This window comes from Cetorhinus maximus, chromosome 14, assembly GCF_964194155.1.
Source record: "Cetorhinus maximus chromosome 14, sCetMax3.hap1.1, whole genome shotgun sequence".
Taxonomy (NCBI): Eukaryota; Metazoa; Chordata; class Chondrichthyes; order Lamniformes; family Cetorhinidae; genus Cetorhinus; species Cetorhinus maximus.
Window position 1 is genome coordinate 13,811,023 of NC_135892.1, and position 16,989 is coordinate 13,828,011.

Genomic DNA, 16,989 nt, shown 5'->3' on the forward strand with positions numbered 1-16,989 from the left:
TTACATATTGTTGCTGTCAATCTCAATATTATTATTGCTGTCAGTCTCAATATTATGTATTCTTGTCAGTCTCAATATTATGTATTGTTGCTGTCAGTCTCAATATTACATATTGCTGCTGTCAGTCTCAACATTACGTATTGCCATTGTCAGCCTCAATATTACATATTGTTGCTATCAGTCTCAATATTACATTCTGTTGTTGTCAGTCTCAATATTATATATTGTTGCTGTCAGTCTCAATATTACATATTGTTGCTGTCAGTCTCAATATTATATATTGTTGCTGTCAGTCTCAATATTATGTATTGTTGCTGTCAGTCTCAATATTACGTGTTGTTGCTGTCAGTCTCAACATTACGTATTGCCATTGTCAGCCTCAATATTACGTATTGTTGCTGTCAGTCTCAATATTATGTATTCTTGTCAGTCTCAATATTATGTATTGTTGCTGTCAGTCTCAATATTACATATTGCTGCTGTCAGTCTCAACATTACGTATTGCCATTGTCAGCCTCAATATTACATATTGTTGCTATCAGTCTCAATATTACATTCTGTTGTTGTCAGTCTCAATATTATATATTGTTGCTGTCAGTCTCAATATTACATATTGTTGCTGTCAGTCTCAATATTATATATTGTTGCTGTCAGTCTCAATATTATGTATTGTTGCTGTCAGTCTCAATATTACGTGTTGTTGCTGTCAGTCTCAACATTACGTATTGCCATTGTCAGCCTCAATATTACGTATTGTTGCTGTCAGTCTCAATATTACATTCTGTTGTTGTCAGTCTCAATATTATATATTGTTGCTGTCAGTCTCAATATTATATATTGTTGCTGTCAGTCTCAATATTATGTATTGTTGCTGTCAGTCTCAATATTGTATAATGTTGCTGTCAGTCTCAATATTATGTATTCTTGTTGTCAGTCTCAATATTATGTTCTGTTGTTGTCAGTCTCAATATTATATATTGTTGCTGTCAGTCTCAATATTATATATTGTTGCTATCAGTATCAATATTACATATTGTTGCTGCCAGTCTCAATATTATATATTGTTGCTGTCAGTCTCAATGTTATATATGTTGCTGTCAGTCTCAATATTATGTATTGTTGCTGTCAGTCTCAATATTATATATTGTTGCTGTCAGTCTGAATATTATATATTGTTGCTGTCAGTCTCAATATTATATATTGTTGCTGTCAGTCGCAATATTATGTATTCTTGTTGTCAGTCTCAATATTATGTTCTGTTGTTTTCAGTCTCAATCTTATATATTGTTACTGTCAGTCTCAATATTATGTATTCTTGTTGTCAGTCTCGATATTACATTCTGTTGTTGTCAGTCTCAATATTATATATTGTTGCTGTCAGTCTCAATATTATATATTGTTGCTGTCAGTCTCAATATTACATATTGTTGCTGTCAGTCTCAATATTATATATTGTTGCTGTCAGTCTCAATATTATGTATTGTTGCTGTTAGTCTCAATATTATGTATTGTTGCTGTCAGTCTCAATATTACATATTGTTGCTGTCAGTCTCAATATTATGTATTGTTGCTGTTAGTCTCAATATTATGTATTGTTGCTGTCAATCTCAATATTATTATTGCTGTCAGTCTCAATATTATGTATTCTTGTCAATCTCAATATTATGTATTGTTGCTATCAGTCTCTATATTACATACTGTTGCTTTCAGTCTCAATATTATTATTACTGTCTGTCTCAATATTACGTATTCTTGTTGTCAGTCTCAATATTATGTATTGTTGCTGTCAGCCTCAATATTATATGTTGTTGCTGTCAGTCTCAATATTATATATTGTTGCTGTCAGTCTCAATATTATATATTGTTGCTGTCAGTCTCAATATTACGTATTCTTGTTGTCAGTCTCAATATTATGTTCTGTTGTTTTCAGTCTCAATATTATATATTGTTGCTGTCAGTCTCAATATTATGTATTCTTGTTGTCAGTCTCAATATTACATTCTGTTGTTGTCAGTCTCAATATTATATATTGTTGCTGTCAGTCTCAATATTATATATTGTTGCTGTCAGTCTCAGTATTACATATTGTTGCTGTCAGTCTCAATATTATGTATTGTTGCTGTCAGTCTCAATATTACGTGTTGTTGCTGTCAGTCTCAACATTACGTATTGCCATTGTCAGCCTCAATATTACGTATTGTTGCTGTCAGTCTCAATATTACATTCTGTTGTTGTCAGTCTCAATATTATATATTGTTGCTGTCAGTCTCAATATTATATATTGTTGCTGTCAGTCTCAATATTGTATAATGTTGCTGTCAGTCTCAATATTATGTATTCTTGTTGTCAGTCTCAATATTATGTTCTGTTGTTGTCAGTCACAATATTATATATTGTTGCTGTCAGTCTCAATATTATATATTGTTGCTATCAGTATCAATATTACATATTGTTGCTGTCAGTCTCAATATTGTATATTGTTGCTGTCAGTCTCAATATTATATATGTCGCTGTCAGTCTCAATATTATATATTGTTGCTATCAGTATCAATATTACATATTGTTGCTGTCAGAATCAATATTATGTATTGTTGCTGTCAGTCTCAATATTATTATTGTTGTCAGTCTCAATATTACGTTCCGTTGTTGTCTGTCTCAATATTATATATTGTTGCTGTCAGTCTCAATATTATATATTGTTGCTGTCAGTCTCAATATTACGTTCTGTTGTTGTCAGTCTCAATATTATATATTGTTGCTGTCAGTCTCAATATTATATATTTTTGCTGTCAGTCTCAATATTACATATTGTTGCTGTCAGTCTCAATATTATATATTTTTGCTGTCAGTCTCAATATTACATATTGTTGCTGTCAGTCTCAATATTATATGTTGTTGCTGTCAGTCTCAATATTATGTATTGTTGCTGTCAGTCTCAATATTATATATGTTGCTGTCAGTCTCAATATTATATATGTTGCTGTCAGTCTCATTATTATGTATTGTTGCTGTCAGTCTCAATATTATATATTGTTGCTGTCAGTCTCAATATTACAAATTCTTGTTGTCAGTTTCAATATTACGTTCTGTCGTTGTCAGTTTCAATATTATATATTGTTGCTGTCAGTCTCAATATTACGTATTGTTGCTGTCAGTCTCAATGTTATGTATTGTTGCTGTCTGTCTCAATATTACGTATTGTTGCTGTCAGCCTCAATATTACATATTGTTGCTGTCAGTCTCAATATTACGTATTGTTGCTGTCAGTCTCAATATCATTATTGCTGTCAGTCTTAATATTATGTATTCTTGTCAATCTCAATATTATGTATTGTTGCTGTCAGTCTCAATATTATGTATTGTTGCTGTCAGCCTCAATATTACATATTGTTGCTGTCAGCCTCAATATTACAAATTGTTGCTGTCAGTCTCAATATTACGTATTCTTGTTGTCAGTCTCAATATTACAATCTGTTGTTGTCAGTCTCAATATTATATATTGTTGCTGTCAGTCTCAATATTATATATTGTTGCTGTCAGTCTCAGTATTACATATTGTTGCTGTCAGTCTCAATATTATATATTGTTGCTGTCAGTCTCAATATTATGTATTGTTGCTGTCAGTCTCAATATTACGTGTTGTTGCTGTCAGTCTCAATATTACGTATTCTTGTTGTCAGTCTCAATATTACAATCTGTTGTTGTCAGTCTCAATATTATATATTGTTGCTGTCAGTCTCAATATTATATATTGTTGCTGTCAGTCTCAGTATTACATATTGTTGCTGTCAGTCTCAATATTATATATTGTTGCTGTCAGTCTCAATATTATGTATTGTTGCTGTCAGTCTCAATATTACGTGTTGTTGCTGTCAGTCTCAACATTACGTATTGCCATTGTCAGCCTCAATATTACGTATTGTTGCTGTCAGTCTCAATATTACATTCTGTTGTTGTCAGTCTCAATATTATATATTGTTGCTGTCAGTCTCAATATTATATATTGTTGCTGTCATTCTCAATATTATGTATTGTTGCTGTCAGTCTCAATATTGTATAATGTTGCTGTCAGTCTCAATATTATGTATTCTTGTTGTCAGTCTCAATATTATGTTCTGTTGTTGTCAGTCTCAATATTATATATTGTTGCTGTCAGTCTCAATATTATATATTGTTGCTATCAGTATCAATATTACATATTGTTGCTGTCAGTCTCAATTTTATATATTGTTGCTGTCAGTCTCAATATTATATATGTCGCTGTCAGTCTCAATGTTATATATGTTGCTGTCAGTCTCAATATTATGTATTGTTGCTGTCAGTCTCAATATTATTATTGTTGTCAGTCTCAATATTACGTTCCGTTGTTGTCAGTCTCAATATTATATATTGTTGCTGTCAGTCTCAATATTATATATTTTTGCTGTCAGTCTCAATATTATATATTGTTGCTGTCAGTCTCAATATTATATGTTGTTGCTGTCAGTCTCAATATTATGTATTGTTGCTGTCAGTCTCAATATTATATATGTTGCTGTCAGTCTCAATATTATATATGTTGCTGTCAGTCCCATTATTATGTATTGTTGCTGTCAGTCTCAATATTATATATTGTTGCTGTCAGTCTCAATATTACGTTCTGTTGTTGTCAGTCTCAATATTATATATTGTTGCTGTCAGTCTCAATATTATATATTTTTGCTGTCAGTCTCAATATTATATATTGTTGCTGTCAGTCTCAATATTATATGTTGTTGCTGTCAGTCTCAATATTATGTATTGTTGCTGTCAGTCTCAATATTATATATGTTGCTGTCAGTCTCAATATTATATATGTTGCTGTCAGTCCCATTATTATGTATTGTTGCTGTCAGTCTCAATATTATATATTGTTGCTGTCAGTCTCAATATTACATTCTGTTGTTGTCAGTCTCAATATTATATATTGTTGCTGTCAGTCTCAATATTATATATTTTTGCTGTCAGTCTCAATATTATATATTGTTGCTGTCAGTCTCAATATTATATGTTGTTGCTGTCAGTCTCAATATTATGTATTGTTGCTGTCAGTCTCAATATTATATATGTTGCTGTCAGTCTCAATATTATATATGTTGCTGTCAGTCCCATTATTATGTATTGTTGCTGTCAGTCTCAATATTATTATTGTTGTCAGTCTCAATATTACGTTCTGTTGTTGTCAGTCTCAATATTATATATTGTTGCTGTCAGTCTCAATATTATATATTGTTGCTGTCAGTCTCAATATTACAAATTCTTGTTGTCATTCTCAATATTACGTTCTGTCGTTGTCAGTCTCAATATTATATATTGTTGCTGTCAGTCTCAATATTATATATTGTTGCTGTCAGTCTCAATATTACGTATTGTTACTGTCAGTCTCAATGTTATGTATTGTTGCTGTCTGTCTCAATATTACGTGTTGTTGCTGTCAGCCTCAATATTACATATTGTTGCTGTCAGTCTCAATATTACGTATTGTTGCTGTCAGTCTCAATATCATTATTGCTGTCAGTCTCAATATTATGTATTCTTGTCAATCTCAATATTATGTATTGTTGCTGTCAGTCTCAATATTATGTATTGTTGCTGTCAGCCTCAATATTACATATTGTTGCTGTCAGCCTCAATATTACAAATTGTTGCTGTCTGTCTCAATATTACGTATTCTTGTTGTCAGTCTCAATATTATGTATTGTTGCTGTCAGCCTCAATATTATATATTGTTGCTGTCAGTCTCAATATTACATATTGCTGCTGTCAGTCTCAACATTACGTATTGCCATTGTCAGCCTCAATATTACGTATTGTTGCTATCAGTCTCAATATTACATTCTGTTGTTGTCAGTCTCAATATTATATATTGTTGCTGTCAGTCTCAATATTATATATTGTTGCTGTCAGTCTCAATATTATATATTGTTGCTGTCAGTCTCAATATTACGTATTCTTGTTGTCAGTCTCAATATTACATTCTGTTGTTGTCAGTCTCAATATTATATATTGTTGCTGTCAGTCTCAATATTATATATTGTTGCTGTCAGTCTCAGTATTACATATTGTTGCTGTCAGTCTCAATATTATATATTGTTGCTGTCAGTCTCAATATTATATATTGTTGCTGTCAGTCTCAATATTACGTGTTGTTGCTGTCAGTCTCAACATTACGTATTGCCATTGTCAGCCTCAATATTACGTATTGTTGCTGTCAGTCTCAATATTATATGCTGTTGCTGTCAGTCTCAATATTATATATGTTGCTGTCAGTCTCATTATTATGTATTATTGCTGTCAGTCTCAATATTATATATTGTTGCTGTCAGTCTCAATATTACAAATTCTTGTTGTCAGTCTCAATATTACGTTCTGTCGTTGTCAGTCTCAATATTATATGTTGTTGCTGTCAGTCTCAATATTATGTATTGTTGCTGTCAGTCTCAATATTATATATGTTGCTGTCAGTCTCAATATTATATATGTTGCTGTCAGTCCCATTATTATGTATTGTTGCTGTCAGTCTCAATATTATTATTGTTGTCAGTCTCAATATTACGTTCTGTTGTTGTCAGTCTCAATATTATATATTGTTGCTGTCAGTCTCAATATTATATATTGTTGCTGTCAGTCTCAATATTACAAATTCTTGTTGTCAGTCTCAATATTACTTTCTGTCGTTGTCAGTCTCAATATTATATATTGTTGCTGTCAGTCTCAATATTACATATTGTTGCTGTCAGTCTCAATATTACGTATTGTTACTGTCAGTCTCAATGTTATGTATTGTTGCTGTCAGTCTCAATATTGTATAATGTTGCTGTCAGTCTCAATATTATGTATTCTGTTGTCAGTCTCAATATTATGTTCTGTTGTTGTCAGTCTCAATATTATATATTGTTGCTGTCAGTCTCAATATTATATATTGTTGCTATCAGTATCAATATTACATATTGTTGCTGTCAGTCTCAATATTATGTATTGTTGCTGTCAGTCTCAATATTATATATGTCGCTGTCAGTCTCAATGTTATATATGTTGCTGTCAGTCTCAATATTATGTATTGTTGCTGTCAGTCTCAATATTATTATTGTTGTCAGTCTCAATATTACGTTCCGTTGTCTGTCTCAATATTATATATTGTTGCTGTCAGTCTCAATATTATATATTGTTGCTGTCAGTCTCAATATTACGTTCTGTTGTTGTCAGTCTCAATATTATATATTGTTGCTGTCAGTCTCAATATTATATATTTTTGCTGTCAGTCTCAATATTATATATTGTTGCTGTCAGTCTCAATATTATATGTTGTTGCTGTCAGTCTCAATATTATGTATTGTTGCTGTCAGTCTCAATATTATTTATGTTGCTGTCAGTCTCAATATTATATATGTTGCTGTCAGTCCCATTAATATGTATTGTTGCTGTCAGTCTCAATATTATTATTGTTGTCAGTCTCAATATTACGTTCTGTTGTTGTCAGTCTCAATATTATATATTGTTGCTGTCAGTCTCAATATTATATATTGTTGCTGTCAGTCTCAATATTACAAATTCTTGTTGTCAGTCTCAATATTACGTTCTGTCGTTGTCAGTCTCAATATTATATATTGTTGCTGTCAGTCTCAATATATATTGTTGCTGTCAGTCTCAATATTACGTATTGTTACTGTCAGTCTCAATGTTATGTATTGTTGCTGTCTGTCTCAATATTACGTATTGTTGCTGTCAGTCTCAATATCATTATTGCTGTCAGTCTCAATATTATGTATTCTTGTCAATCTCAATATTATGTATTGTTGCTGTCAGTCTCAATATTATGTATTGTTGCTGTCAGCCTCAATATTACATATTGTTGCTGTCAGCCTCAATATTACAAATTGTTGCTGTCTGTCTCAATATTACGTATTCTTGTTGTCAGTCTCAATATTATGTATTGTTGCTGTCAGCCTCAATATTATATATTGTTGCTGTCAGTCTCAATATTACATATTGCTGCTGTCAGTCTCAACATTACGTATTGCCATTGTCAGCCTCAATATTACGTATTGTTGCTATCAGTCTCAATATTACATTCTGTTGTTGTCAGTCTCTATATTATATATTGTTGCTGTCAGTCTCAATATTATATATTGTTGCTGTCAGTCTCAATATTATATATTGTTGCTGTCAGTCTCAATATTACGTATTCTTGTTGTCAGTCTCAATATTACATTCTGTTGTTGTCAGTCTCAATATTATATATTGTTGCTGTCAGTCTCAATATTATATATTGTTGCTGTCAGTCTCAGTATTACATATTGTTGCTGTCAGTCTCAATATTATATATTGTTGCTGTCAGTCTCAATATTATGTATTGTTGCTGTCAGTCTCAATATTACGTGTTGTTGCTGTCAGTCTCAACATTACGTATTGCCATTGTCAGCCTCAATATTACGTATTGTTGCTGTCAGCCTCAATATTATATGTTGTTGCTGTCAGTCTCAATATTATGTATTGTTGCTGTCAGTCTCAATATTATATATGTTGCTGTCAGTCTCAATATTATATATGTTGCTGTCAGTCTCATTATTATGTATTGTTGCTGTCAGTGTCAATATTATATATTGTTGCTGTCAGTCTCAATATTACAAATTCTTGTTGTCAGTCTCAATATTACGTTCTGTCGTTGTCAGTCTCAATATTATATATTGTTGCTGTCAGTCTCAATATTATATGTTGTTGCTGTCAGTCTCAATATTATGTATTGTTGCTGTCAGTCTCAATATTATATATGTTGCTGTCAGTCTCAATATTATATATGTTGCTGTCAGTCCCATTATTATGTATTGTTGCTGTCAGTCTCAATATTATTATTGTTGTCAGTCTCAATATTATATATTGTTGCTGTCAGTCTCAATATTATATATTGTTGCTGTCAGTCTCAATATTACAAATTCTTGTTGTCAGTCTCAATATTACGTTCTGTCGTTGTCAGTCTCAATATTATATATTTTTGCTGTCAGTCTCAATATTACATATTGTTGCTGTCAGTCTCAATATTACATATTGTTACTGTCAGTCTCAATGTTATGTATTGTTGCTGTCTGTCTCAATATTACGTGTTGTTGCTGTCAGCCTCAATATTACATATTGTTGCTGTCAGTCTCAATATTACGTATTGTTGCTGTCAGTCTCAATATCATTATTGCTGTCAGTCTCAATATTATGTATTCTTGTCAATCTCAATATTATGTATTGTTGCTGTCAGTCTCAATATTATGTATTGTTGCTGTCAGCCTCAATATTACATATTGTTGCTGTCAGCCTCAATATTACAAATTGTTGCTGTCTGTCTCAATATTACGTATTCTTGTTGTCAGTCTCAATATTATGTATTGTTGCTGTCAGCCTCAATATTATATATTGTTGCTGTCAGTCTCAATATTACATATTGCTGCTGTCAGTCTCAACATTACGTATTGCCATTGTCAGCCTCAATATTACGTATTGTTGCTATCAGTCTCAATATTACATTCTGTTGTTGTCAGTCTCAATATTATATATTGTTGCTGTCAGTCTCAATATTATATATTGTTGCTGTCAGTCTCAATATTATATATTGTTGCTGTCAGTCTCAATATTACGTATTCTTGTTGTCAGTCTCAATATTACATTCTGTTGCTGTCAGTCTCAATATTATATATTGTTGCTGTCAGTCTCAATATTATATATTGTTGCTGTCAGTCTCAGTATTACATATTGTTGCTGTCAGTCTCAATATTATATATTGTTGCTGTCAGTCTCAATATTATGTATTGTTGCTGTCAGTCTCAATATTACGTGTTGTTGCCTTCAGTCTCAACATTACGTATTGCCATTGTCAGCCTCAATATTACGTATTGTTGCTGTCAGTCTCAATATTATATGTTGTTGCTGTCAGTCTCAATATTATGTATTGTTGCTGTCAGTCTCAATATTATATATGTTGCTGTCAGTCTCAATATTATATATGTTGCTGTCAGTCTCATTATTATGTAATGTTGCTGTCAGTCTCAATATTATATATTGTTGCTGTCAGTCTCAATATTACAAATTCTTGTTGTCGGTCTCAATATTACGTTCTGTCGTTGTCAGTCTCAATATTATATATTGTTGCTGTCAGTCTCAATATTACATATTGTTGCTGTCAGTCTCAATATTACGTATTGTTGCTGTCAGTCTCAATGTTATGTATTGTTGCTGTCTGTCTCAATATTACGTATTGTTGCTGTCAGCCTCAATATTACATATTGTTACTGTCAGTCTCAATGTTATGTATTGTTGCTGTCTGTCTCAATATTACGTGTTGTTGCTGTCAGCCTCAATATTACATATTGTTGCTGTCAGTCTCAATATTACGTATTGTTGCTGTCAGTCTCAATATCATTATTGCTGTCAGTCTCAATATTATGTATTCTTGTCAATCTCAATATTATGTATTGTTGCTGTCAGTCTCAATATTATGTATTGTTGCTGTCAGCCTCAATATTACATATTGTTGCTGTCAGCCTCAATATTACAAATTGTTGCTGTCTGTCTCAATATTACGTATTCTTGTTGTCAGTCTCAATATTATGTATTGTTGCTGTCAGCCTCAATATTATATATTGTTGCTGTCAGTCTCAATATTACATATTGCTGCTGTCAGTCTCAACATTACGTATTGCCATTGTCAGCCTCAATATTACGTATTGTTGCTATCAGTCTCAATATTACATTCTGTTGTTGTCAGTCTCAATATTATATATTGTTGCTGTCAGTCTCAATATTATATATTGTTGCTGTCAGTCTCAATATTATATATTGTTGCTGTCAGTCTCAATATTACGTATTCTTGTTGTCAGTCTCAATATTACATTCTGTTGCTGTCAGTCTCAATATTATATATTGTTGCTGTCAGTCTCAATATTATATATTGTTGCTGTCAGTCTCAGTATTACATATTGTTGCTGTCAGTCTCAATATTATATATTGTTGCTGTCAGTCTCAATATTATGTATTGTTGCTGTCAGTCTCAATATTACGTGTTGTTGCCTTCAGTCTCAACATTACGTATTGCCATTGTCAGCCTCAATATTACGTATTGTTGCTGTCAGTCTCAATATTATATGTTGTTGCTGTCAGTCTCAATATTATGTATTGTTGCTGTCAGTCTCAATATTATATATGTTGCTGTCAGTCTCAATATTATATATGTTGCTGTCAGTCTCATTATTATGTAATGTTGCTGTCAGTCTCAATATTATATATTGTTGCTGTCAGTCTCAATATTACAAATTCTTGTTGTCGGTCTCAATATTACGTTCTGTCGTTGTCAGTCTCAATATTATATATTGTTGCTGTCAGTCTCAATATTACATATTGTTGCTGTCAGTCTCAATATTACGTATTGTTGCTGTCAGTCTCAATGTTATGTATTGTTGCTGTCTGTCTCAATATTACGTATTGTTGCTGTCAGCCTCAATATTACATATTGTTGCTGTCAGTCTCAATATTACGTATTGTTGCTGTCAGTCTCAATATCATTATTGCTGTCAGTCTTAATATTATGTATTCTTGTCAATCTCAATATTATGTATTGTTGCTATCAGTCTCAATATTATGTATTGTTGCTGTCAGCCTCAATATTACATATTGTTGCTGTCAGCCTCAATATTACAAATTGTTGCTGTCAGTCTCAATATTACGTATTCTTGTTGTCAGTCTCAATATTATGTATTGTTGCTGTCAGCCTCAATATTACATATTGTTGCTGTCAGCCTCAATATTACATATTGTTGCTGTCAGTCTCAATATTACATATTGCTGCTGTCAGTCTCAATATTATGTATTGCCATTGTCAGCCTCAATATTACGTATTGTTGCTGTCAGTCTCAATATTACATTCTGTTGTTGTCAGTCTCAATATTAAATATTGTTGCTGTCAGTCTCAATATTATGTATTGTTGCTGTCAGTCTCAATGTTATATATTGTTGCTGTCAGTCTCAATATTACGTATTCTTGTTGTCAGTCTCAATATTACGTTCTGTTGCTGTCAGTCTCAATATTACGTTCTGTTGTTGTCAGTCTCAATATTATATAACGTTGCTGTCAGTCTCAATATTATGTATTGTTACTGTCAGTCCTGCTGCAAAAGGCTCTTTTTGAAATTAAAATCTGCAATTTCTTTTCTCTGCATAGTGATGTAACCCACTTTTGTAATTGTCCCTGACTCTGGAGCAGAAAGATCACTATTGTTGTAGTATTAGTCACAAATGTAATATCTCAGTTCTAAATTGTTCACAATAGTTTTGTGTGAAGTTTAGTGTCTAATTCCTTTTTATCTGTTCTTTGCTAGTGGACAGGAATTTGTGGATGAAAAGCATGGTCCCTCGATGGAGGAATATTGTGGCTTTAGTGATTAAAACATTCATTAGAATCAGGAGGATGCCTGGGTAGGTTCTGCACTTATTTTCTAAGCAGCTTTTAGGTGGACAAGATAATTTGTCTTTGTGGCAATTAATGCTGTAATTAATCAATTGTGTAATTAACCTGCAATGTAATTAATCAGTGATGTAATTAATTAGTGATGTAATTAATCAATAATGTAAGATCCATTTCAAGCTTGTGTTACAATAGTCTACATTTGAAATTCCAACAGGAAGAGATTATTTGAGATGTGAATACTATATAAAAGGTTCATTTAATGAGTTTCATGTAATGAGGTGAAGGGAGGAATAAATCAACATGATTATATTATAACACAGAATCACTGTGTTACAACTTCACCAACATCTGGACTTGTTATATTCTCTGTATGATGTTAAAACAACCTTCAAATAGTGTTCAATACACCAACCACTCACCGTATCCAAACGCCCTGTATTCAGAAATGTAAAATGTTTGGGAGGCTACAGATCATTTCAGTGGTTTTGTTTTTGCTGAGCATCATGTTCTCTGTTCCACAGGTTTCTTGTTTTCCAGTTCTTACTGCCAGTGATTCAGATCTCACTCGTATGCCTTTGCATTGGAGGCATTCCAGAGAATTTGCCTGTTGCCGTGGTGAACAATGACACAGGACAACCAGCCATGAGCCAGATCTTTTTGTCACATTTTGACAACACAATTATCCAGGTTATTTCCATGTTACATCGAGTCTACACAACAGAAACAGGCCATTCAGCCCAACTGGCCTCTGCTGGTGTTTATGTTCCACTCAAGCTTCTTCCCATCCCTCTTCACCTCACCCTTTCATCATCTCCTTCTATTGCTCTTCCCCTCATGTGTTTATCCAGCTTAAGAAGCATCTAGACTATTCACCTCAACCATTTGCTGTAGTAATGAGTTCTACATTCTTACCACTCTCTGGGTAAACAAGTTTTGTGTGTGTGTCTGTGTGCGTGCATGTCTGTGTGTGCTTATGTGTGTGTGCATGTGTGTATGTGTGTCTGTTTGTGTGTGTAGTGCATGTATGTGTGTGCTTGTGCATGTATGTGTGCATGTGTGTCTGTGTGTGTGTAGTGTGTGCATGTGTGTGTGTGTGTATATTTTTGTCACATGTGTATGTGTGCGTGTGCTTGTACATGTGCATCTGTGCGTGTGTGAGCGTGCGTGTGTGAGCGTGCGTGTGTGAGCGTGTGTGTGTGTGCACATTCCTTTTGTTAAGAGAACTACAATGGCTAATCTCAAACTTGAGGACATTATTAAACCTTTAACGATCTTGCTGAATCATTAATAAAAATAGCCATTGTGAGCTTTTTGCTGCTGTTAGTAAGACTGGTGACTGAAAGATTGAGCCAACTTCATTTTACAAAGAAACCAAGTCGGGGGTGGGGGGTGGGGGTGTTGTTGTTGAGTGTTCTTAACATTAGGCCAGTGAATGATGTGAATGCCACTAGATTGGCCCCTGGGATGAGGGGGTGGCCCCTATGATGAGAGGCTGAGTAAATTAGGTCTATATTCTTGGGAGTTTAGAAGAATGAAAGGTGACCTGGATTCTGAAGGGGATTGACAGGGTGGACACTGAGAGGTTATTATCCCTGGCTGGGAAATCTAGAACCAGGAGACATAGGCTCAGGATAAGGGGTCGATCATTTTGAACTGAGCTGAGGAGAAATTACTTCACTCAAAGGCTTGTGAATCTTTGGAATTCTCTCCCCCAGAGGGTTGTGGATGCTCCATCGCTGAACAAATTTAAGGCTGGGATAGACAGATTTTGGTGTCTTGGGGATCGAGGAATATGGGGAATGGGTGGGAAAATGGAGTTGAAGCCCAAGATCAGCCATGATGGTATTAAATGGCAGAGCAGGCTTGCCGGAGTTGGCAGTGCTGGAGTTGGCAGCGCCACAGTTGGCAGTGCCGGAGTTGGCAGTGCGCCCGCCAACAATTGAAACACCTGTTAAGGCCATTAAATAATAAATTAAGTTAAATTTTTCGCTGCCCGTCCAACCTAACGGTCGGCGGGCAGGTGAAAAGGTTTATTACATTTTTATTTTCTTTCTTAAAAGCCCTTCATCTCTCCGAGGCAGCTCTGTGCCTCAGGGAGATTATGAAGCGCTCACTCGCGCCCATGCGCCGAGTTTATGCCCAGCCCACTTGCCGTCCTCCCCCTGCCCGCACACTTGGTGCTGCCGCTCGCATTTCACACTGGACGGGCCTTAAATAGCCCACCCGCACGGTCCGGTCCCGATCGTGGGCAACGGGCAACTTCCCGACTGGCCCTGCCAAGCCTGCCCGCCTAGGGCAAAATTCTGCCCCGTGTATACGTTCAGGTGACTGATTCTGATACGTAAACATTTTTTTCCAGACTTTAAGATCTTTATTTATTGCTTTTAAATTATTCAGCTTCCCCCTCAAAACAGCTCCCTGGCTTTAGGGAGCTTTCATTCCACACTGCCCCCGCCCTTAGGTCAGCACCCGCCCTCCTCCCGCCACACCCCCCCCCCCCCCCCCCCCACCACTCTGGCAGCGCTGCACATTTCAGCGCGCCTTTCACACAGGCTGGCCGTTAGTTGGCCGGCCAATCACGGTCAGGGGCCGATCACTGGCATTGGTCCATTCCCCGGCCGCTACCAGGCCCACCGGTCACACCTGCTCGTCGACCTAAATATCCTGCCCCCAAAAGAGAACTGAGTCTGAGCACGTGGAAAACAGTGTCAGAATCGGACAGAGTCAGCATGGATTTACGAAAGGGAAATCGTGTTTGACAAATCTACTGGAATTTTTCGAGGATGTAACTAGTAGAGTTGATGAGGGAGAGCCAGTGGATGTGGTTTATTTGGACTTTCAGAAGGCTTTCGACAAAGTCCCACATAAGAGATTAGTGTGCAAAATTAAAGCGCATGGGATTGGGGGTAGTGTATTGAGATGGATAGAAAACTGGTTGGCAGACAGGAAACAAAGAGTAGGAATAAACAGGTCTTTTTCCGAATGGCAGGCAGTGACTAGTGGGGTACCGCAGGGATCGGTGCTGGGACCCCAGTCATTCACAATATATATTAATCCTTTAGATGAGGGAATTAAATGTAATATCTCCAAATTTGCAGATTACACAAAGCTGGGTGGGAGGGTGAGCTGTGAGGAGGATGCAGAGATGCTTCAGTGTGATTTGGACAAGCTGAGTGAGTGGGAAAATGCATGGCAGATGCAGTATAATGTGGATAAATGTGAGGTTATCCACTTTGGTAACAAAAGCAGGAAGGCAGATTATTATCTGAATGGCTATAAATTGAGAGGGGAATGGGCAACGAGACCTGGGTGTCCTTGTACACCAGTCGCTGAAGGTAAGCATGCAGGTGCAGGAGGCAGTAAAGAAGGCAAATGGTATGATGGCCTTCATAGTGAGAGGATTCGAGTGCAGGAGCAGGGATGTCTTGCTGCAATTATACAGGGCCTTGGTGAGGCCACACCTGGAATATTGTGTGCAGTTTTGGTCTCCTTATCTGAGGAAGGATGTTCTTGCTATAGATGGAGTGCAGCGAAGGTTTACCAGACTGATTCCTGGGATGGTGGGACTGACATATGAGGAGAGATTGAGTCGGTTAGGATTATATTCACTGGAGTTCAGAAGAATGAAGGGGAATCTCATAGAAACCTATAAAATTCTAACAGGACTAAACAGGGTAGATGCAGGAAGGATGTTCCCAATGGTGGGGGAGACCAGAACCAGGGGTCACAGTCTGAGGATATGGGGTAGACCATTTAGGACTGAGATGAGGAGAAATTTCTTCACCCAGAGAGTGGTGAGCCTGTGGAATTCGCTACCACAGAAAGTAGTTGAGGCCAAAACATTGTATGTTTTCAAGAAGGAGTTAGATATAGCTCTTGGGGCGAAAGGGATCAAAGGATATGGGGAGAAAGCTGGGAGCAGGCTATTGAGTTGGATGATCAGCCATGATCATAATGAATGGTGGAGCAGGCTCAAAGGGCCGAATGGCCTACTCCTGCTCCTAGTTTCTATGTATGTTCCTAAGCCCAATGATTAGGCAAACCATAAAAAGAATTGGATCCTGTTTGGGTAACAGGATGATTAGAACATAAAAAACATAAAGAATAGGAACAAGAGGAGGCCATTCTGCCCCTCGAGCCTGTTCCACAATTCAATACAATCATGACTGATCTTCTACCTCAACTCCGTATTCCTACCTACTCCCCATACTCCTTAATTCCCTTCGTGCTCAAAAATCTATTGACCTGTATCTTGGATGGACTCAATGATTGACTCATCACAGCTCCCTGGGATAGAGACTTCCAAACATTCACTAACTTCTGAGTGAAGAAATTTCTCATCTCTGTCCTAAATGATCAGCCACTTATCCTGAGGCTGTGCACAGCGGCGGGAGTCTAACTGAGGTACTGAGCCCCTAATCCGCAATTTTCCCACACCGTGTGAGATTTTCCCTGGGATGCAAGGGCCCCACTCACCGCCCCCCCTCACCCCTGTTGTGTCAGGAGCCTGAAAATGGAGCAGAGGT

At 35.7% G+C, this 16,989-nt stretch overlaps 1 protein-coding gene across 2 annotated transcripts in view; it reads left to right on the top strand.

Moving 5' to 3' along the window:
• abch1 (ATP-binding cassette, sub-family H, member 1) overlaps window positions 1-16,989 on the top strand; it is an 84,645-nt gene that overhangs the window by 38,819 nt on the left and 28,837 nt on the right. For both annotated transcript variants that reach the window (XM_078556522.1, XM_078556523.1), the window contains exons 9-10: window positions 12,375-12,471; window positions 12,985-13,150. In XM_078556522.1, coding sequence (XP_078412648.1) covers window positions 12,375-12,471; window positions 12,985-13,150 — 263 coding nt within the window. The remainder of the gene's footprint in view (window positions 1-12,374; window positions 12,472-12,984; window positions 13,151-16,989) is intronic.